The sequence below is a fragment of the Globicephala melas genome, chromosome 11 (genome assembly GCF_963455315.2).
Source record: "Globicephala melas chromosome 11, mGloMel1.2, whole genome shotgun sequence".
Taxonomy (NCBI): domain Eukaryota; kingdom Metazoa; phylum Chordata; class Mammalia; order Artiodactyla; family Delphinidae; genus Globicephala; species Globicephala melas.
Window position 1 is genome coordinate 52714730 of NC_083324.2, and position 22986 is coordinate 52737715.

The following is a 22986-nucleotide window of genomic DNA, read 5'->3' on the forward strand; positions in this document are numbered from 1 at the left end:
AAAAACTCCAGGATGGACTAAGTCATATGGTGGTCCCCACAATTATGCTGGACTTGCCTTGAAGATCTTAATCGGGTTCTCACAATAAATATATGGAAAAGCAAAATCCCTTTGTTGCTTCTGGCACAGGGAGCGGAACAGAAACCATTTTGAAAAATGCAAAGGCATTCTGTTCTTAACAAGGCCTGTCCTCAGAAGAAACTATTAGCCAGAGCCTGACCTGCTGGGGTGTTATCAGAGCCTAACTGACCTGGGGAAGGGAAATACATAACTCCAGTCAGCTCTAGCCATCCTTTCCCACCTAAGCGGGGAGAGAGAAAAAAGAAACATTTGTAAAGTTCACAGTCCAACTTACTAAAAGACTTAGACCTAATCATAGGACTATACCTTACCTCCTGATTACTAAAGGCTTATTCACAGCAATTCCTTTTACCAAGTGTATCATGTCTGGCTATGAAGACAATATTGCAGGGCATACCAAAAGGCAAAAAAACACAATTTAAAGAAACAGAGGAAGCATCAGAACCAGATATGGCAAGGATTCTGAAAGTATCAGACCAGGAATTTAAAACTATGATTAATATGCTAGGAGTTCCAATGGATAAAGGAGATAGCATGCAAGAATAAATGGGAAATGTAAGCAGAGAGCTGGAAATCCTAAGAACCAAAAACAAAACAAAACAAAAAACAAAACAAAAAAAAGAGGCTACAGGTGAAATGAAGGATGCCTATGCTGAGTTTATGAATAGACTGGCCATGGCTGAGGAAATCATCTCTGAATTAGAGGCTATATCAATAGAAACCTCCAAAACTGAAAAGAATGAAGACTAGAAAAAAAATAAAACAGAATATCCAAGGTCTGTGGAACAACAACAAAGGTATAATATACATGTAATAGAAATACCAGAAGGAGAGGAGAAAAAGGAACAGAATATCTGAAATGATAATGACTGATAATTTCTCCCAATAAAGTCAGCCATCAAACTACAGATCCAGAAAGCTCAAACACTAAGCAACAAATGCCAAAATAACCAACCACAACTAGGCATACCTTTTTCAAACTACAGAAAATCAAAGATAAAGAAAAAAATCCTGAAAGAAGCCAGAGCAAAAGACACCTTGCCTATAGAAGAACAAGGATAAGGATTACATGACTTCTACTCAGAAACCATACAAGCAAGACAAAAAGTGAAATATTTAAAGTATTGAGAGAAGAAAACCTCCAATCTAGAATTTTGTGCCCTGTGAAATTATCCTTCCAAGTTAAAGGAGAAATAAAGACTTTCTCAGACAAACAAAAATTGAGGGAATTTGTTGACAGATTTGCCTTACAATAAATGCTAAAAGTTCTTTAACAAGAAGGAAAATAACATAGATCAGGATCTTAGATCTACATGAAGAAAGGAAGAGCATCAAAGATGAAGTAAAGGTAAATTTAAAACTTTTACTTTTCTTATTCTTAATTTATCAAACAGAAAAGTCTGTTGAAAATAATAATACCAACAATGTATTCTATTATGTATGCTCATATAAAAGTGAAATGAGTGACAAGTTATGATACAAGGGACAAGAGGGAGGAATTAGGATTATTTTGTTATTATAAGGTACTCACTGCCTATAAAGTGATACAGACAGACCTCAGAGATATTGTGGGTTTGGTTTCAGACCACCACAATAAAGTGAATATTGCAGTAAAGCAAGTCACATGAATTTGTTTCCCAGGGCATATAATAGCTATGTTTCCACTAAATTGTAGTCTATTAAGAGTACATTATGGGGCTTCCCTGGTGGCACAGTGGTTGAGAGTCCGCCTGCCGATGCAGGGGACGCGGGTTTGTGCCCCGATCCGGGAAGATCCCACATGCCGTGGAGCGCCTGGGTCCATGAGCCACAACTACTGGAGCCCACACACCTAGAGCCCATGCTCCGCAACAAGAGAAGCCACCGCAATGAGAAGCCCGCGCACCACAACGAAGAGTAGCCCCCACACGCTGCAACTAGAGAAAGCCCGCGTGCAGCAACAAAGACCCAACGCAGCCAAAAATAAATAAATTAAATAAATTAAACAAAAAGAGTATATCATGCTTTAAAAAACCAACACATATACTTTAATTAAAGAGTCCTTCATTGCTAAAAAATGCTAACCATCATCTGGGCCTTCAGTGAGTTGTAATCTTTTTGCAATAGCAACATCAAAGATCTCTGATCACAGATCACCATAACAAATATAATAATGAAAAAGTTTGAAATATTGTGAGAAATACCAAAAAGTGACAGAGACACAAAGTGAGAAAATACTGTTGGATAAATGGCACTGACAGACTTGTTTGATGCAGGGTTGCCACAAACTTTCAATTTCTAAAAAAGCAGTATCTGTGAAGTACAATAAAATGAGAATATGCCTGTATAGTATTCTTTGAAAGTGAACTTGGATTAGCTGTAAATATATGTTGCAAACTCTATGGCAACCACTAAAAAGTTATAAAACAAAGTATAACTGATATGCCAGAAAAAGAGAGAAAATTGAACATATAAAATGCTTAGTTAAAATGACAAAAGGGGGGCTTCCCTGGTGGCGCAGTGGTTGAGAGTCCGCCTGCCGGGGCAGGGGACGTGGGTTCGTGCCCCGGTCTGGGGGGATCCCACGTGCCGCAGAGCGGCTGGGCCTGTGAGCCATGGTCGCTGGGCCTGCGTGTCCGGAGCCTGTGCTCCGCAGCGGGAGAGGGCACAGCAGGGAGAGGTCCGCGTACTGCAAAAACAAAAACAAAAAAAACGACAAAAGGTAGAAAAAAAAAAGAGTATAGAACAAAAATAAAACAAAGAACTAAAGAGTTCCAACTAGAAGACAGTAACATATATGGTAAATATTAATCCAACTAATAACAGCCATCTGAACATCAATGGTCTAAATGCACAACTTAAAAAAACAAATTGTCAGGGTGTATCAAAATCCAAGACCCAACTATATGTTGTCTACAAGAAACCCACTTTAAATATAAAGATTCATATAGTTTTAAAATAAATAGATGGCAAAAAATACACCATGCTAACACTAATCAAAAGAATGCAAGAGTAGCAATATTAATCTCAGATAGAGCCAACCTCAAAGCAAAGAAGTGATCAGACAAGGGCATTACACAATGACAAAAGGATTAATTCTCAAAGACGACATAATCCTTAAAGTGCATGTGCCTAACAACAAAGTGTCAAACTACATGAGGAAATACTGATAGAGCCACGAGGGTAAATGGATGAATCCACTACCATAAATGGAGACTTAAACCGCCCCCCGAGATGGATGAATCCAGCAGGTAGAAAATCAGTAAGATTTTCATGATTTAAGAAAATCATGAAACTCAACACCACCACCGATCATCTGGATATTGGATATAATGGACATCTAAACTCGATTTCATCCAAGGACAGCAGAATACATATTCTTCTCAAGCCTACATGGAACATTCACCAAGGTAAACCACATCTGGGCCATGAAACACATCTTAACAAATTTGAAAGAATAAAAATCATGTAAGGTGTTGCTCTCAGCCCACAATGGAATTAAACTAAAAATCAGTAACAGAAAATTAACTGGAAAATCTCAAAATAAATGGGGATTAAACAACATACCTTTAAACAAATATATGGGTCAAATAAAAAAATCTCGAGAAAAATTTTAAAATATTGTTAACTAAATTAAAATGAAAATACAACTTACCAAAATTTGTGGGATGTAGAGAAAGCAGTGCTCATAGGGAAATTTACAGCACTGAATGTATATACAGAAAAGATAGATCTAAGACAATTATCTAAGTTTTCACCTTAGAAAACCAGAAAAAGAAGGGCAATTTAAATCCAAAGGAAGCAGAAGAAAAGAAGTAAGAATCAGGGCAGAAATCAATGAAGTTGAAAACAGGAAATTTATAGAGAAAAATCAATGAAACCACAAACTGGTTCTTTGGAAGATGAACAAAAATCAATACACCTCTAAGCCAGGCTAAGAAAAAAGGAAGACACAAATACTAATATTGGAAATAAAAGAAGGACAATCACTACAGATCCCACGGACATGTATTAAAAGGATAATAAAGGAATACAATAAACAACTCTATGTGCAAACTTGATAACCTAAATGAAATGGACCAATTCTGTGAAAGAAATCTCCCAAAACTCAAACAAGAAGAAATAGACAATCTGAATAGCACTCTATTAAAGAAATGGAATCAATCAATAATTAATAACCTTCCAAAACAGAAAGCACCAGGCCAAGGTGGGTTCACTCGTGAATTCTACCAAACATTAAAAAAAAAAAAGCAATACTCTACAACCTCTTTCAGCAAACAGAAGTAGAGGGAATACTTCTTAACTCATTCTACAAGGCCAGCATTGTCCTAACGCCAAAATCAAAGACATTACAAGAAAAGAAAACTATAGACCAAGATCTCTCTCATTAACATGGATGCAAAAATCCTCAACAAGACATTAAGAAATCAAGTCTAACAACGTATTATAAGAATTATATATCAATATCATGACCAAGTGAGATTTATTCCAGGTATGACATAGTGGCTCAACATTTGAAAATCAATTAATGTAATTCATGACATCAAAAAGTCAAAGGAAATATATCATGTAACTACAGTTGACCCTTGAACAAGGCAGGGGTTGGGGCAGTGACCCCCTCACCCCCACTTGGTATCAAAAATCCACATATAACTTGACAGTAGGCCCTACATAATCTGTGGTTCCACATCTATGGATTCAACCAACCTTGGATCATGTAGTACTGTAGTATGTATTTACTGAAAAACAAACCTGTGTATAAGTGGACCTGCAGAGTTCAAACCCGTGTTGTTCAAGGGTTAACTGTGTATCAATAGATAGAGAAAAAGCATTCGACAAAATCCAACATCCATTCATGATAAAATCTCTCAGCAAACTATTGACAGAAATAGAGTGGAACTTCTTCAACTTGATAAATATTACCTACAAGGCAAGGATGTTTCCTCTCACTACTCCTTTTCAACATCATACTGGAATTAGTAGCTAATACAGTAACACAAAAAAAGGAAATAGAAGGTATACAGATTGGGAAGGAAGAAATAACTTTGCAAGAGTAAAATAATACAAGTTTTGCAAACATAATTCAATATCCTAAGCCACTGAACCACATTTCATTTTCTTAAGTATTTGACTCCTCTCTCCCTTACAAAAGAAACAAAATCAAGAGCTCATTTTTTGATAGCCTCTTTATTGGAGCTATGACTTACTTGTTACAAACAGTAACAGAGTTCTCTGTATACAACTATAATTGATAAAAGACAAATGCTGCACAACAGCATTTCAGCAGGAAGTTCATGGGTATTAACGATAACAAAACATTAAGTTTTACTTACCCACAAGTAATATGTAAACTGAAGTGCAAAAATAGCAATGCCTTCATTATCAAAGGATCCAGCTACTGACCGAGAAATGTAACCTGGTACAATAGCAATAAAACAAGCAGCTAAAAGTCCTGCTCCTTGGTTCCAAAGTTCTCTGGTAAGCAGGAAAGTAGATATAGATGTAAGGCCGCTAAAAGTTGGTGCAAGGAACACACATACATCTCTTATGTGAACTGTTATGTTCAGTGTATTTAAAATCCAATGGATAAGGCCAGCTGTTATCATCAACCCTGGGTAAACCTAGGAAGAAAAAAAGAGGACAATTTAATTACATATAAAATGAGGTAGCTGAAAACACTAACATAAGCTCCTTTCTTTATTATTACATATTGTTTATAGCAAGTTTGAGAATAAGCTCTTACAATAGTTTGCCTTCACACATTACAAAATTAAATGTTCTTTTGGATTAGATACAAATAAAAATCTGATATTCAGAGATACATATTTAAGCAAAAGAAGAAAGATCATATTGAATGAATGATTAAAAGTGAAGAGGTTTAACAATGAAAAACTAGGTAACTTTCTTATTGATCCCACTTATCTTTTCACTATAAAACAGGGTCCTAATCTAACATATCCTTAAGTTTGGAGTTTTAATGTGCTCCAACATCGACTATACTTGTGTTCAAGGGACTGAGAAAAGGATGGAAGATGAAAGAAAGTTATGTGCAATATTATTTAAGTGGTATTTATAAATGATTTTTCCCTTCTTTCAAATTCAAGATTTGGAAAGTAAACAATTCTAGCTAGGAAAAGAAGGACTAGTTAGTTGGTGAATTCAGATATAATATTTTCAGACTCCTGGAAGGTTAGACCTTTTTACACTTCTTTAAATATTTAAGGATAGAAAGGAAATAATAAACTAGAATAGGCCAGTTAACAGTTATATTCTTCACCCTCCCTCTAAAAGAGAACATAAAACATTAAGAGGATTTAAAGAACAAGAAATAGGACATTAATTCTGAGCTCTTCTTCAGTGATTAAAATGTGTATTTATATTTCCATCCTTATCTAAATCCTAAAAGATTCTTTTTCTTTTTCCATCACTGAAACTACAAAGAATGTTATAAATTTCCTTTCCTAGCTATCCTATTTAAACTTGCGAACTCCCCATGGTCTTTAACCCAACTCCCTTGCTTTTTCTCCATAGCACTTATCACCATTTCACATACTATTTATTTTACTTATTTATTGTCTATTAACTAAACACCCTCACAAGAATATAAGCTCCAGAATAGCAAGAAAAATTTCCCCAGCATCCAGAGAACAATGATTGACACAAAATGAATGCTTGATAGAAGGTACAGAAGGCGAATGGGATAATGGAAGGGGGAAAAAGTATGGCAATCATCACCATTCTTAAAAATCAAAATTTTGTTCCATTTCATATACGATACCAGGCCTCAGTGTATGATTTTGTTAGCAATATTCAAAGAAAATGGAAATGAATTTGAAAATACTCTAAATATGGCAGACTGAACTGGCATATGAAATACAGCCAAAATATGTAGAAGTACTAGATGAAAGGACAAAAAAACTCTAAACAAACAAATAAAACCACCCAACAACAAAAAAGGCATATTTAAGCTCAAAAGGAAGGGAACCCTCCAGGTTCCAAACATAAAGAAGAAATTCAAACTAGGTACTGATGTCGTTGGAATCTAAAAAGAGAAAAAACAAAGCAGGCTTGATATATAGGTACTCGAGGTTGGGGGGTAGTTACTACTCACCACAGGGATCAAAGAAAAGGCCTAATTCCCAGCACAAAGCCAGGGCCCGTTTATGAAACTAGACTAGACAAGTTCTACCCATCCATCAAGGGAAACAGTAAGGAACTCTTGCCTTACTTCCAAAGCTTTGAATAGAAACAAAACAAGAAATAAGAAACTCATTCATCACATGGGTGAATATGGGTTCCACATTTGTAACAACTTCATGTATAAAAAACATCAAGCTGAGAAATAACCTCTAAAAACTGTCCTAAAAGCAGTAAGACCTCTAAGGGCTCCAGCAAAGGCAAATGAGAAAGATTTTAAGGATGGTCCCAAACACCAAGTCTCAGAAAACAAGCCTTCATTGAGGGTGAATTCAAGGTAAAAATTTATAAACACACCAGGAAACAAACTATAGTAATCAAAGACTAGTACAATGAAGTATATGATAGCATTCACCCCACAAGAAGTACAGATACAGCCATCGACCACATCTCTCACAATTCTTTCTAATTCACCCTAATTCATGACTATTCTCCTGTATCTTTCTCTCTGTTTACATCAAAGAACTTAATGTGTGACAAGAGATCCACTTGTCAGAAATAGTGGCTAGTATGAGGTAATCCAAATTATAAACACAGATTATAAACACAACATCTGACTACCATGGAGAACATATTCCTTTCCAAACACAGAGGGAACATTTATAAAAGTTGGCTATATCTTGGGCCACAAATCATGTCTCAAGTAATTTCAAAGATTAAAATTATAGAATTTGTTCTCTAACCATAATATATTGGAAGTATAAAGCAAAAAAAAAGATAACTAGGAAATTCTATTATGTTTAAAACTTAAATACAACCCCAGGTAACCCATGAATCAGGGCAAATTATAGTGGAAATTAAAATACACTTTGACCTGAACAATAATGAAAATACTACATATCAAAACTTATGCAATGTAGTTAAAACTGATTATTGGGAAATTTAAAGCTTCAAAATGAATACACTAATAACAAAGAAATGTTGAAAATTACTGAGCAAACTGTATCAGGAAGACAGATAAAAACATCAAAACAAACTCAAGAAAGTGGGAGGAAGGAAATAAATGGAAATTAACATAAGAGAAAGCAAATATTTAATAATCAACAAAGTCAAAGTTTCTTTGGGTTAAGAAATCTACTAAAATTGATAAACCTCTGACAAAACTGATCCAGAAAAAAATACTACACATATATATTGCCCAAATAGGTGTCTTGTCTTTCATTTTCTCTTCAGGATTCTCCTTACATCCCAAATCCTAAAAATATTTTCTCTTATATCATCTTCTGGACATTATAATTCCCCATGAACTATGATCAATACTCAATTACCTCGAGTAATTGGGACCTGGAAAATTAGAATTATCTGATTCTTCTACATTTCTATTTCCTTCCAAAAATTTTTTTTCAATAAAGTTGTTATAGAACAAGACAAAAACATACAAATAATCTGAACTTAAATGTGTGACAAGAGATCCACCTGTCAGAAATAGTGGCTAGTATGAGGTAACCCAAAAACAGGTTGGGGGGTGAGAGTGGGAAGAAGAGGGTCAAGAAAAGAGATTTAGCAAGTTAAATACTAATCAGCCACAGAAAAATGTGTTAGTTAACTATACAAAGCTTTCAAGAATTGCCACCACCTTAGTGATTAATGATTTACTCAAATAACTGCAAGATTTTAAGATTAACACAAATAACTGCAAATATACTTACAGTACCACCGACTATTCTTCCTAGTGGATACCATGCTCTTTCATCAAACCAATTTAAAAATTCATAGAACCCATGAGATGCAAGATGATGTGTTGATCTATAATTAAACCTAGAGAAAACAGGAAAAAAAGAAACGTTATAAAACTTTACTAGAAAAAAATAGCTCTATCTTTCTAATATTATACTTTATATTTAACTCTTTATATATAGCTCTATGGCTACATAAATACATCTTTTATAACAATTTTCCTTAAACCTAAGTAACACATTATTTTCCAAGAAATAGGCAAATACCTCTAAATATAACTAAAAACAAAGTCCCCCCCCCCAAAAAAAAACAACTCACCAAACCAGTAATGCTCAAAATTTGGCCACTGCCTGGGGTACAGATGGTAGACAGCTATGCATCTGAATTTTTAAAAAGTGAGGGTACATACAATTTACCAAATGGTCAAAGAAGTCAATGACTCTCAAAAGATTAAAAACCACTGACAGAAAATAGCATCAAAATGAAGGATGCACATTCAACATAATTGCCTCCAATCCTATAACCCTAAAAATTACAGAAATAAAGAATAAGTTATAATAGCACTAAAACCATGGGAGATGAACTGTAACAGCACTTTAAAACAAGAACATGACCTTAACGAATGAGAAATTTCATCAACGAAAGACAAAAAAACCAAATGAGAAGAAATGAGATGGAAGAAGCCACAGCCCAAACTGCAACCAGAAGTAAACTGCAAACTATGGTATGTGTGTGTGTGTTGGGGGGCGTGGGGGAATGGGAGGAGTTTCCAGGATGTTCCATGTTTAGTATAAAGTTGTTATGGGGCAGGGGGGCAAGAGAAAATCCTGCAGCAATCCTCAGGGTAATGAGCATTAGGAACAGCCAGGGAGGTGGATCCCCTCGCCCTACCATTGCCAAGCAAGGAAGTGGGCCTCAAAGGTATCTGCAATACACGTAGACAAGTGATTCAAAAAGTGGAATAGTGCTTGACAGAAAGAAGATGAATAGGAATCCTCATATCCAAATTCAGCTTGATATATCCTTCCTAATAGCAAGCCATGACTCTCCCTCCCATAATCACTAGATACAAACACTGTAGTATTTGTAGACAGACTTGATCAAATACAAAAATAAGCACACATCCAAAAACCAAACATTTAAGAAAAGTAGACAATATGAAACCTAAGCATCGAAATCAATGAGTGGAAAACTAATACCATAGAAAACAAAAATAGGAATATCTTCAGAAATAAGATAAGCCACAGCAGCCTGAAAGGAAGCATATCCTAGAGGTTAAGACTACGAGTGTTAGAATCATACTGCCTGGGTTTGAATATCTTAGTTCCATACTTATTTGCTATGTGACCTTGGTTTGGCAAACAACTCATGGTCTCTCTGTGCTCTAGTTTCTTCATCTGTAGAAAAGGGATAACAATAGTACCTATGTCAATAAGGTGGCTATGATAAGTAAACAATATAATGTCTCTAAAGCACTCAGAGGCTACTGCTACTATCACTGTGAAATGAAGATCTACGATAAAAGCACTATTTAAGTTTTTGAATGTCAAATGACTGTTAAGATAAACAAAATAAAGGATGGGCTAAATAGTAAAAAGGTCAAAGATGCAAAGCAAATTAGTAACAAGACAGAAAGTATTCTGAGGGGTGGCATTAGAAAGATGGTGCAGTAGGAGATACCAGCCTTCATACCCCCAACAAAAAACAAGAAATAGACAACTATCCATGAAGGAAAATATCCCCAGGAGGCTCATGCAGAACTGAGATCCTACAGCAGCACAATGAAGCAAAAAATGGAGATCAACCATACAGAAGGATCACTAGGGAGACAGGCTTAGCTGAGACATCTAGAGACAGCCAGGAACAAAGAAGGGTAGAGGCTATCAGTATCAGCCATGTGGTAGGACCACTGCAGTGCCCAGTGTGGTCTGCTCTGTGGAGGACCTAGGCAGGCTCTTCAACTGAGGACAATAGCACCCATGACAGCTTTCACAAAGGACCCCATAAGTATTCATCAGGACAAACTCCAGTGGCGTGCTCTGCAGAGGACAACAGCAGCTTTCACCAAAAGCCATCACTGCCACAGGGCCCCTGGAGAGGGAGACATTGCTCTGTCCTCAGCAAGAAAGAGCTACTGCTGCACTGCCCCATGACCAGGGCTGCCACAACCCCCTAATCCCACAAATGTTCTGGGCTCCAGAACCACTGTTGCTCTGTAAGTGTTTACACTTCAGACTCCAGCTCTGCAGCTGCTTTGTGTGTGCCTGAGCTCCAGACCCTAGCTCCATGGCTACTCCATGGGCACTCATCAGTACTACCATGATTAAGAGGACACCTGTGAGCTGAACCTGGTGCCAAGAGAGATCCCCTTGGCCACAACAACTCCTGTGGGAGAAAAAGAGACCAGAAGGTCCCCAACAGCCCTTAACAGCCCCATGGACACTTGCTGCCTTGGCCATTGAGGACCCCTGCAATCTTCACTAACACTGATCTCAGCTGTTGGAGCTACACAAAGACTACACCCCTGGATCTTCCCCAGAGTAAGAACTGCCACAGCCTATTCAGCTGGCACCCTCACACTTACCCACAGGTAAAGGTCTTTCCCGACCAAAACCACTCCATCAAATGGGCAGGCATAAATGCAAGGCTTCAACAAAAGTGAAAAAAATCAAGGAAACATGACACCACCAAAGGAACCCAATTATTTTCTAGTAACTGACCACAAAGAAACAGATCTATGAACTGCCTGACAAAGATTTCAAAGTAATTGTTTTAAGGAAGCTCAGCAAGCTACAAGAGAACCCAGAAAGGCTACTCAACAAATCAGGAAAACAATACATGATCAAAATAAGAAGTCCAAAAGAGAGATAGAAATTACAAAAACAACAACAACAACAAAAAAACCAAAGAGAATACTGGAGCTGATAAATACAATGAATAAAATGAAAAAAAATGCAGCAGAGAATATCAACAGCAGACATGAACAAGCAGAAGAAAGAATCTGAGAACTAGAAGAGAGGTTACTTGAAATTATCAGGGCAGAGGGAAAAAAAAAGTGAAAAATAGCCTACATTAACTATGCATCAAGGGTAATGATGGCTGCATTATGAGAGTTCTAGAAGGAGAGAAAGGGGTAGAAAGCTTGTTTAAATAAATAATGGCTAAAAACTTTCCAAATCTGGGGAGAGAAATTGATGGTCATCCAGGCATGTGATGTTCATAGGTACCAATACATATTCAACCCATAGAGGACTCCACTGAGAGACATTATAATAAAACTGTCAAAAATCAAAGACAGAGAATTTTGAAAGCAAGAGTAAAAAACTTATACATGGGACCCACATAAGGCTATCAGCAGATTTCTCAGCAGAAACCTTGCACCAGAATAGCATACATATAGTCAAAGTGCTTGAAGAAAAAAACTGCCAACCAAGAATATTCAGCAAAGCTGTCCTTCATAAAGACGTTCCCAAACAAACAAAAACCAAAAAAACAAACACTGAAGGAGTTCATCACTACCACACTGCCTTATAAGAAATGCTAAAGGGAGTCCTTCAAGCTAGCATGAAAGGGCAATAATTCGTAACATAAAAACATATATAACAGTATAAAACTCACTAGTAAGATAAGTATGTAATCAAATTCAGAAGATTCTACTATTGTAATGGTGTATAAATCACTTAACTAGTATAAAGATTGAAAGACAAAAATATCTATAGCTACAATAATTTGTTAAATACACAACATAAAAAGATTATGACATCTATAACAAAATTGAAGGGGGGGTGTAAAAGAATAGAGATTTTGCATGATCAAATTATTAGCTTAAAGTTGACTGTTATAATCATAAAATGTTTTATGTAAACCTCAAGGAAGCCACAAAGCAAAAACCTATAGCAGATATAAAAAGATAAAGAGAAAAGAATCAAAGAATACTGCTAAGAAAAACTATCAAATCACAAAGGAAGACAGCACAAGAAGAAAGGAACAAAGGAACTAGAAAACAATTAACAAGATGGCAGTTGTTAAGTCTTTATCAGTAATCACTTTGAATGTAAATGGATTAAATTCTCCAATCAAAAGACATAGAGTGAGTAAATATATTAAAAACACAAGACTCAAACATATGCTAACAGAAAACTCACTTCAGCTTTAAGGATACACATAGGCTGAAAGTGGAGAGATGGAAAAAAAATTCTATGCAAACGTAAAGCAGAAGAGAGCAAGAATGGCTATACTTTTATCCAACAAAATAAACTATAAATCAAAAATTGTAACAGAGACAAAAGGTCATTCATTATAGAATGATAAAGGGATCAACTGATCAACAGTATATAACAATTGAAATAGACAGCAATGCAATAATAGTAGCGGGCTTTAATACCCTACTTTCAATGAACAGATCAGAAAGAGAGAGTATGAATAAGGAAATACTGGACTTGAACTATGCTTTAAACCAAATGGATCTAACAGAGAACATTCCATCTAACAGCAGAACACACATTCTTCTTAAGTATAAACAGAATATTCTCCAGGAGAGATCACATACTGGGTCACAAAACGAGTCTTAACAAACTTAAGACAGAAATTATACCAAATATCTTTTCTGACCATAATAATATAAAATTAGAAATGAGTAAGAAAGCTAGAAAATTCACAAATATGTGGAAATTGAACAGTATTCTCCTGAACAATCAATAGGTCAAAGAAATAAAAAGAAAAATTTTAAAGTATCTTGAGATAAACACAAATGGAAAAACAACATACCAAAATGCAGCAAAAGCAATCTAAGACAGACGTTTAAAGCAATAAACACTGGCATTAATAAAAAACAGACCTTAAATAAACAGCCTAACTTTATACCTCAACGAACTAGAAAAAGAATAAATTATGCCCAAAAAACAGAAGGAAGGAAATAACAAAAATCGGAGCAGAAATAAATGAAATAGAGACTAGAAAAAAAGAAAAAAAAATGAACAGTTTTGTTCAACTTTTTTTTAAAAAAGATAAGCAAAATTGACAAACCTTTAGCTAGACTAAGAAAAAAAAAAAGAAGACAAAATCAGAAATGAAAGAGGAAATGTTACAACTAATACCACAGACACACAAAGGATCATAAGAGATTATTATGAACAATTATACACCAACAAATTGGATAACCCAGAAGAAATGGACAGAGTCTTAGAAACATACAACTTACATCAAAGACTGAACCAGGAAGAAATTTAAAAATCTGAACAGATCAATAACGAGTAAGGTGATTGTTGGGGGGTTTTGATCACTGATTCAAAGAAAAGCCTAGGACCAGATGGCTTCACTGGTGAATTCTACCAAACATTTAAAGAAGAATGAATGCCAATCCTTCTCAAACTCTTCCAAAAAATTAAAGAAGAAACCCTTTCAAAATCATTTTACAAGGCCAGCATTACCCTGATACCCAAGTCAGACAAGGACACAACAAGAAAATGACAGGCCAGGGTCCCTGATGAACAAAGATGCAAAAATCCTCAAGAAAATACCAGCAAATCGAATTCAACAGCACATTAAAAGGATCATACACCATAATTAACTGGAACTTATCCCTGAGTCAAGGACGGTTCACCATACGAAAATTAATAAATGTGATACCAAATTAACAGAATGAAGGATAAAAATCATATGATCATCTCAAAAGAGGCAGAAAGGGCCTCTGACAAAATTCAACATCCTTTCATGACAAAAACTAAAAAAATTAGGTATAGAAGAAATGTACCTCAAAATAATAAAGGCCATAGATGACAAGCCCACAGCTAGCATCATACTTCAATGGTGAAAAGTTGAAAGCTTTTCCCCTAAGATCAGGAACAAAACAAGAATACCCACGCTCACTCTTCTTTTCAACACAGTCCTAGCCTGAGCAATTAGGTAAGAAAAAGAAATAAAAGGCTTCCAAATTGGGAAGGAAAAATTTAAATTGTCTGTTTGCAGATAACATGATCTTATATACAGAAAACTCTAAAGGCTTCACCAAGGATACAAGATCAACATTTAAAAAATCAGGTGCATTTCTATACACTAACTGAATTATCTGATAGAGAAATTAAGATAGCAATCCCGGGTTCTCCCACCACCCCCTCTGTGGGTCCCAGCAGCTTGGGCAGCAGGAGGAGTGGCAGCAGCCAGGCAGCCCAGCTTCACAAAGGCTCTCAGCGTGCCGCGGCTCGCAGGCACCCGGCACATGTCCACTCCACCGCCACGATGCCCAAGAGGAAGGTCAGCTCCGCTGAGGGGGCGGTGAAGGAGGAGCCCAAGAGGAGATTGGCAAGGTCATCAGCTAAACTGGCTCCTGCAAAAGTGGAAACGAAGCCAAAAAGGGCAGCAGGAAAGGATACATCTTCAGACAAAAAGTGCAAACCAAAGGCAAAAAGGGGAGCAAAGGCAAAACAGGCTGAAGTGGCTAACCAAGAGACTAAAGAAGACTTACCTGCAGAAAATGGAGAAACTAAAAAAAAAGAAAATGGAGAAACTAAAAACGAGGAGAGGCCAGCTTCTGATGAAGCAGGAGAGAAAGAAGCCAAGTCTGATTAATATCACACCCCTGGTCCTATCAGTGGTCCCCATCTCCCTTCTTGTACAATCCAGAGGAATACTGTTATCAACTATTTTGTAAATGCAAGTTTTTTTAGTAGCTCTGTTATCAACTATTTTGTAAATCCAAGTTTTTTAGTAGCTCTTGCATTTTGTAAAGGCAAGTTTTTTAGTAGCTTAAAAAAAAGCATTTAGTGTAAATGCTTTTTTTTAAGAGGTGAAATCATTTGCTGGTTGTTTATTTTTTGGTACAACCAGAAAATACTGGGATATTGAATATGGGAGGCTTTGATTGTCTTGGGTGTCAGCTTAACATTCCACAGATGCGAGGGTAGCTTTTACATCTTATAATACAAAGCATACTAAATGGCAGTTTGGAGTCAGCGGTGCATTTAATGTCTTAAACACTTTAAATTACTTCTCTTCCCATGTTGTTTTTGGTATAATTGTTTCCTAAAGCAAACCACTCACCCCCTGGTCTTGGCTCTCCTGGGCAGAATTTTGTGCACTATGTAACATCTTTGGTCATGGTAGTCTGGTTCTTCTAGTAACTGTTAATGTGCTGTGAATGACTGACAATTTGAGTATGTAGGGTATATGACATTAAATTGTGAATTAGTGGGACTTACGATGTAACAGCATATCAATATTTGAAGATACTGGTATTTAATATCCAGTGAAGGAAAATTTGCCTCCAAATTTTAAGCTGGAAAGTCACTGGAATAACTTCAGAAAAGAATTACAACTACATGATTTTTTAGATTTTTGGTACGTATGTTGAGAATTGTGTACAAATTGAAATGTCTATGTACTGATTCTCAAAACAACCAATAAAATCTCAATTATGAAAGACTTTCTTGAAGCACATAAAAAGAAAAAAGCAATCCCCCTTACAACAGTATAAAAATCAATAAAATATTTAACAATAAATTTAACCAAGAAGGTGAAAAACCTGTACAGTGAAAACTATAATACACTGATGAAAGAAGACACAAATAAATGGGAAGATACTATGTGCTCACGGATTGGAAGAATTATCAATAGTATTGTTAAAATGTCCATATAACCCAAAGCAATCTACAAATTCAGTGCAATCCCTATAAAAATTCCAATAGCATTTTTCACAGAAATAGAAAAATAACCCAAAATTTGCATGGAACCCCCAAAGACACTGAATAGCCAAAGCAGTCTTGAGAAAGAACAACAAAACTGGAAGTATCACACTCCCTGATTTCAAACTATGTTACAAAGCTATAGTAACAAAACAGTATGGTACTGGCATAAAAAAAGACACACAGACCTTTGGAACAGAACACAGAGCCCAGAAATAAACCCACACTTTTACAGTCAACTAATCTTTGACAAGGGCACCAAGAACAAACAATGAAGAAAGAATAGTCTCTTCAAATAAATGGTATTGGAAAACTGGATGTTATTAATATATGCAAAAGAATGAAACTGGACTCTTATCTTACACCATACACAAAAATCAACTTGAAATGCATATTGACTTCAATGTAAAATCTGAAACCATAAAACCCCTAGAGGAAAACAGAGAAAAATCTCCTTGACATGGGCCTTGGCAATGATTTTTGAGCATACGATGCCAAAAACACAAGCAACAAAAGCAAAAATGAACAACTGGGACTATATCAAGCTAAAAGGCTGTGCATAGCAAAGGAAAGAATAAACAGTATGAAAAGGCAACCTATGGAATGAGAGAAAATATTTGCAAACCATATATCTAATAAGGGGTTAATATCTAAAACACATAAGGAACTGATACCTCTCAACAGCAAAAAAAAAAAAAAGCCAAAAAACAAAAACCCACAAAAAATCTGATTAATAAATGGTCAAAGAAGTCAAAGAACCTGAAAAGACATTTTCCCAGAGATATACAAATAGCCAGTTAGGTATATGAAAGGTGCTCAATATCAGAGAAATGCAACTGAAAACCACAATGAGAAACACCCTCACATCTGTTAGTGTGGCTACTATCAAAAAGAAAAGAGGTAACAAATGCTGTCAAGGATGTGAAAAAAGGGAACCCTTGGTACATTGTTGGTGGGGATGTAAATTCATACAGCCATTATGGAAAATAGTGTAGAAATTCCTTAAAATTTTTTAAAGCAGAACTATCATGTGATCCAGAAATCCTACTTCTGGGTATAGAGTAGACCCTTGAACAATGTGGGGGTTAGGGGCATCAAGCCTCTGTAGTTGAAAATCTGCATATAACTTACAGTGAGTCCTCCATATACTTGGTTCCTCCACATCTGCAGTTCCTCTGCATCTGCAGATTCAACCAACTGCAGGTTGTATTTATCAGTGACAAATATCCACATATAAGTAGACCCATGTAGTTCAAACCTGCACTGCTCAAGGGTCAACTGTATACGTAAAGGAAACAAAATCAGTATATAGAAGAGATATCAGCACTTCCATGTTCACTGCAGCATTATTCATAATAGCCAAGACAGGGACTTCCGTGGTAGTCCAGTGGTAAGGAATATGCCTTCCAATGTAGGGGATGTGGGTTGGATCCCTGGTCGGGGAACTAAGATCCCACATGCCGCGGGGCAACTAAGCCTGTGCGCCACAACTAATGAGCCCGCACGCCTCAACTAGAGAGCCCGCATGCCGCAAACTACAGAGCCCACGCGCCACAACTAGAGAGAAGCCCACGTGCTGCAACAAAGAGCCCGGGCGTGCAATGAAAGATCCCGCATACTGCAACGAAGATCCCGTGTGCCACAACTAAGACCTGACATAGCCAAAAATTAAAATAAATAACTACATACATAATAGCCAAGATATGTAAACAACCAAAGTGTCTGTTGATAGATGAATGGATAAAGCAAATGTCATTATACATTTATATAATGGAATACTATTCAGCCACAAAAAGGAAATCTTGCCATTGCCAATTTGTGACATGTATGAACCTGGAAGGCATTTACGCTAAGTGAAATAAGCCAGGCAGAGAAAGAAAAATACTGTATGGTATCACTTATATGTGAACTCTCTTTTTTAAAAAAAGTTTAACTCAGAAAGAGAATAGAATGGTGACTGCCAGAGGATGGGGGATGGGACAAATGGGGAGAGGTAGGTCAAAGGGTACTAACTTCAGTTATAACATGAATAAGTTCTAAGGATCTAATGTATGACAAGGTGACTGTAGTTAGTAATACGTACTGTATTGTATAATTGAAATTTGCTAAGAGATGAGATCTTAAGAGCTCTCACCAAAAAAAAAAAAAAAGGCAGAAAGAAGGAAAGAAACTATATGAGGTGACGGATGTGTTATGATTGTGGTAATGATTTCACAATGTGTATGTATATCTCAAATCATCATGCAGTACACATTAAATATACACAACTTTGTCAATTATATCTCAATAAAGCTGAAAAGTATGAAAAAATTAAGAAATCTAAAGGTAAATCCAGTTTTTACATTTAATCTTAAAAGAAGAATCATTATGCCCCACAGATGATTAGGAAAAAACACAAAAAACTACATACACCTCTCAATAAATTTCAAAACGCTAAGAATAAAGTGCAACTTAAAATCATTCATAGAAAATAAACAGATTTTCTCCAAAGGAATATATCAGTCAACTGGAATCACTGAATGCTATAAAGGCAATGGAAATAATATAAAGGCAATGGAATAATATACCAAAATTTCTGACTAAGGAAAAAGGATTTTAAACTCAGAACTTAAAACAACATTTGTTTTCCAGCAACAATTCTGGAAATCTAAGCTAGAAATGCTACACACCCTCTAAAAGAAAGTACCAGAGCTAATTTTAAAAGCGAAACCTCCAAATGCTAGAAACAAAGTATTTATTGTACTTAAAGGCGGGACCATGGGAAGACTATCCCTTCAGAGATGAAAAACAATGTATCCACCAGCATGGAAGTGGCTAAATTTTTCTCCTCCCCAGGGAAGAAAGACTCCCATAAGAAAGGTAAACTCTTAACCTTTGTACCACTGCATGTTAGTCTAAATTTACAAGGGGGTCTACAAATCAAGAAGTTAACACTGAAACCAAGGTCCAAAAACTTGGATTAACAGTAAAAGCAAAAACCAAAAATAACTTGAGACTCAAATGAGCTTCATAAAGGACAGTTACAAACTATAGGAGGTAGAGGAGCACCATTAGGAAGTACACAACAGGAAAAGTAAGTAACATCCCCAAAACCTGTGAAAATAGTTCAAAGACAAAAGGCCTAGTATTTTAACAAGAATCAGGATTTTAAATTTTAAACGCAATTTTTCACTTAAAAAAATGGACTCCAAGAGATTAAGATGTTCTTAAAACTAAGAAACATGGGGTTCCAACTTCATAATCAAAATTGTTCTGAGTGGTATTTTTCACTTTCCATTTCGCATAAATCTTGTCCTCTCCCTCTCTGTTCAATCATTCTCTTCCCTGGCTTCTATAACTACAATAGTCTCCTATTTTTTTACCCCCCATCTCCAACCCTCTTCTCTGCTTTCTGTACAGGCAGCCTCCTCTACCCAAGATCCTCTCATTAACTGTAACTCTCCCCCAAGAGATGTCAGTCATACCTGGGCCTTCAATTACTATCAGTATGCCCACAATTTGCCAATGTTATCTCCCTGTCTACATTTTTTCTCCCTTGAATGTCACAAAGGCATCTCAAACTCAATATCCAACTAAACTCATGACTGGACACCACCTATCCACCCTCAAAACAAATACCTACACTGTGTCTGCTTTTAGTATTTTCTATCTAATTACCACCTAAATTGAAAAAGCCAAAAATCTAGGTGTCATCCTAGAGAGCTCCTTCCCTCTCACATCCTATACACAAATCATAACCAGGTTATTTTACTACTTAAATATCCTTGAAATTTGTCCACTCTTTCCTACTCTGATACTAGCACTGTAATCCAAGCTATCATTTTTTTAACTAGACTACCGCAGTAGCCCCTAACTCATCCCCCTACATCCATTTTGCCCACGTCCCAATTCTCCAATCTGTATACTGTTTCTCAACAAAGAACATCTTTTCAAAATGCAAATGTGATCATATTGCAACTCCCTGCTGAACTATTCAAGGGCTTCATCTCTTAAAATTAAAAGGAAGGAAACTTCACTTAACATAATCAAAGCCACACACACTCTAGCTCTTACATAACTCTAGTCTCATCTCACACCTTACTATCTCCCTACTTTCCATATACCCATCCTTCAGTCCTCCAGACTCACCTTATCCCCTCCGACCTCAGAACTTCAGACTGCCAAGTTCCTTCACTCTGGATCACTGCTATCTCCCCTCTTAGCCTAAATAACTCATTCTTCAAACTTCAGCACATTTCTAAGGGATGCTGTTGACAGAAAAGGCTCAATGTACTTTTTTCTTCTAGCACTTGCCACAGGTGCAATTTCACATTAGTTTACTTGATTAACATTTACCACACTAGATAAATACTCCCACGAGGAAACCACATGTCTCCAACAACCTCGCACAGCACCTGGTACATAGCAGCCCTCAAATATTTGTTGAATGAATAACTGATTTCATAAATATGTTTTTAAATGGAGATGAAATACACTCTAGATAGCTTCCCAGATAGCTACCTAACGTCAATTTTAAATGGTATCCCCAAAGTTAAAGACTAAAACTAATTTAACTATACTTCCTGAGATCTAAGCCTGAAGGCAAAATTAAAGAGTTAAAACAAACAAGCAAGCTCATTAAGATTCTACTGAAAACCTAGTCAAAGTATCTAAAAACTAAACATAAATGGATGTAGAATGTGTTTAGTCCTATTTTATCCCCAGGATCAAGTCAATCCTGGTATGCAAGGCTCCCACAACTCCCTTAACTTTATTTTTTTTTTTTTGGCCGCACCATGAAGTTTGTGGGATCTGAATTCCCTGACCAGGGATCGAAGCTGTGCCCCCCTGCACTGGAAGCACGGAGTCTTAATCACTGGACTGCCAGGGAAGTCCCAACTCACTCTTATAAACCCATTTTCTTTGATTTTCAGTTAACTTCTTCCTGTCTGATTTGCTGTTCGTTTTTCTATCCTATTTTCCAGCCCAGTTTCCAACCCAGCACTGTGAATAGTTTACTGAATGCCCTTATGGGTTTCCCTTCTTATCGCCTGGAAGTGAAATAACAGGACTTTAGTAAAGGGCAGCACACTCTTATTTCACTGAGCACTTTGAAGGTAGTAGTAGTCACTATCTTCTTCTTAGGCCCGTAATACAGTACCTCCCCCCCTATTCCCCCCGCCCCATACAACACACCACTACCACTAAACTAATCAGCCCTGACAGCTAAATGAACTGACTATAGAGATAAATAAAAGGTGGACACCCTACCCAAGAGTTCTTGCTGCTTAGTAACATTACCAACACTTAGGATTATCAAACAATTTTTGCCAACAATGGTAATTTGCATTTCTATGATGTCTTGTGAGATTAACACTTTTCATGTATTTAATGGTCATTAAATTTCCTCTGAAGTATGTATTGAAGTACTCTGCACATTTTTTCTAGTTAATTTGACTAAGTTCTTCATATTGTTCTTTTGTCAGTTATGTGAGTTGTAAACTGTTCTCATTCATAGCTTCTCTTCACTCATGATGGTATTTTTTAAAGAACAGAAATTCTTGACATAAAACCTAATTTATCAATTTTTTTTTGCTGTGAGTTAGTGTTTTTTTCTGGTTAAAAAAGTCTTTTACTGTCCCAAGGTCATAAAGATATTATTTTCTTTTTCATGATAATTTAGTTTAAACTTACTTATTTAGGTATTTAATATACCTGGAATCAATTATTTTATATGGTGAGAAATATTTATCTATTTTTATTTCCTCTGTATAAATAATTGTTCCCACATCATTCACTGAAAAATTATCTTTTCTCCATTGCTGTACAGTTCTACCTCTATCATACACTAAGAGTTCATTAATGTGCAGATCTGTTTCTGGACTCTATTCTGCTCAAGTGGTCTTTATGTCTATCCTTGCACCAATAATATGCAAACTTAATAACTAGAGCTTTAAATAAAATCTTGACATCTGGCAGAACATTCTAAAACTGTGCCTTGTATTTCGTCCTTTTGCATCTCCACATGAATTTTAAAATAAGCTGTCAATTCCACCAAAAAATCCATGTGGGGTTTTGACTAAAAGTCCATTAACTCCACATGCTGATTCGGGGAGAATTAATATCTTTACAATACTGACTCATCCAATCCATAAATAGAGTTATCTCCTTCTTATAGGTCTTCTTTAATGTCTCTTCAGAAAATGAATAATTTCAACCTTAGAGATCTTACACATATTTGCTTAGATTTATTCTTATTTTTAATAGTATTTTCATTTATTTTTTAAAAATCCTGTTTGACATACAGGTATCTCTTTTTAAAAATCTTTATTGGAGTATAACTGCTTTACAATGTTGTGCTAGTTTCTGCTGTATAACAATGTGAATCAGCTAT

At 36.1% G+C, this 22986-nt stretch overlaps 1 protein-coding gene and 1 pseudogene across 1 annotated transcript in view; one reads left to right on the forward strand and one right to left on the reverse strand.

Moving 5' to 3' along the window:
- The window catches only part of STT3B (STT3 oligosaccharyltransferase complex catalytic subunit B), a 98148-nt gene that overhangs the window by 37850 nt on the left and 37312 nt on the right, over positions 1-22986 (reverse strand). Inside the window, exons 2-3 of the mRNA XM_030830037.3 lie at positions 8907-9015; positions 5394-5681 (exon numbers count right to left, since the gene is read on the reverse strand). Coding sequence (XP_030685897.1) covers positions 5394-5681; positions 8907-9015 — 397 coding nt within the window. The remainder of the gene's footprint in view (positions 1-5393; positions 5682-8906; positions 9016-22986) is intronic.
- Positions 15172-15501, forward strand: LOC115838847 (non-histone chromosomal protein HMG-14 pseudogene; annotated as a pseudogene).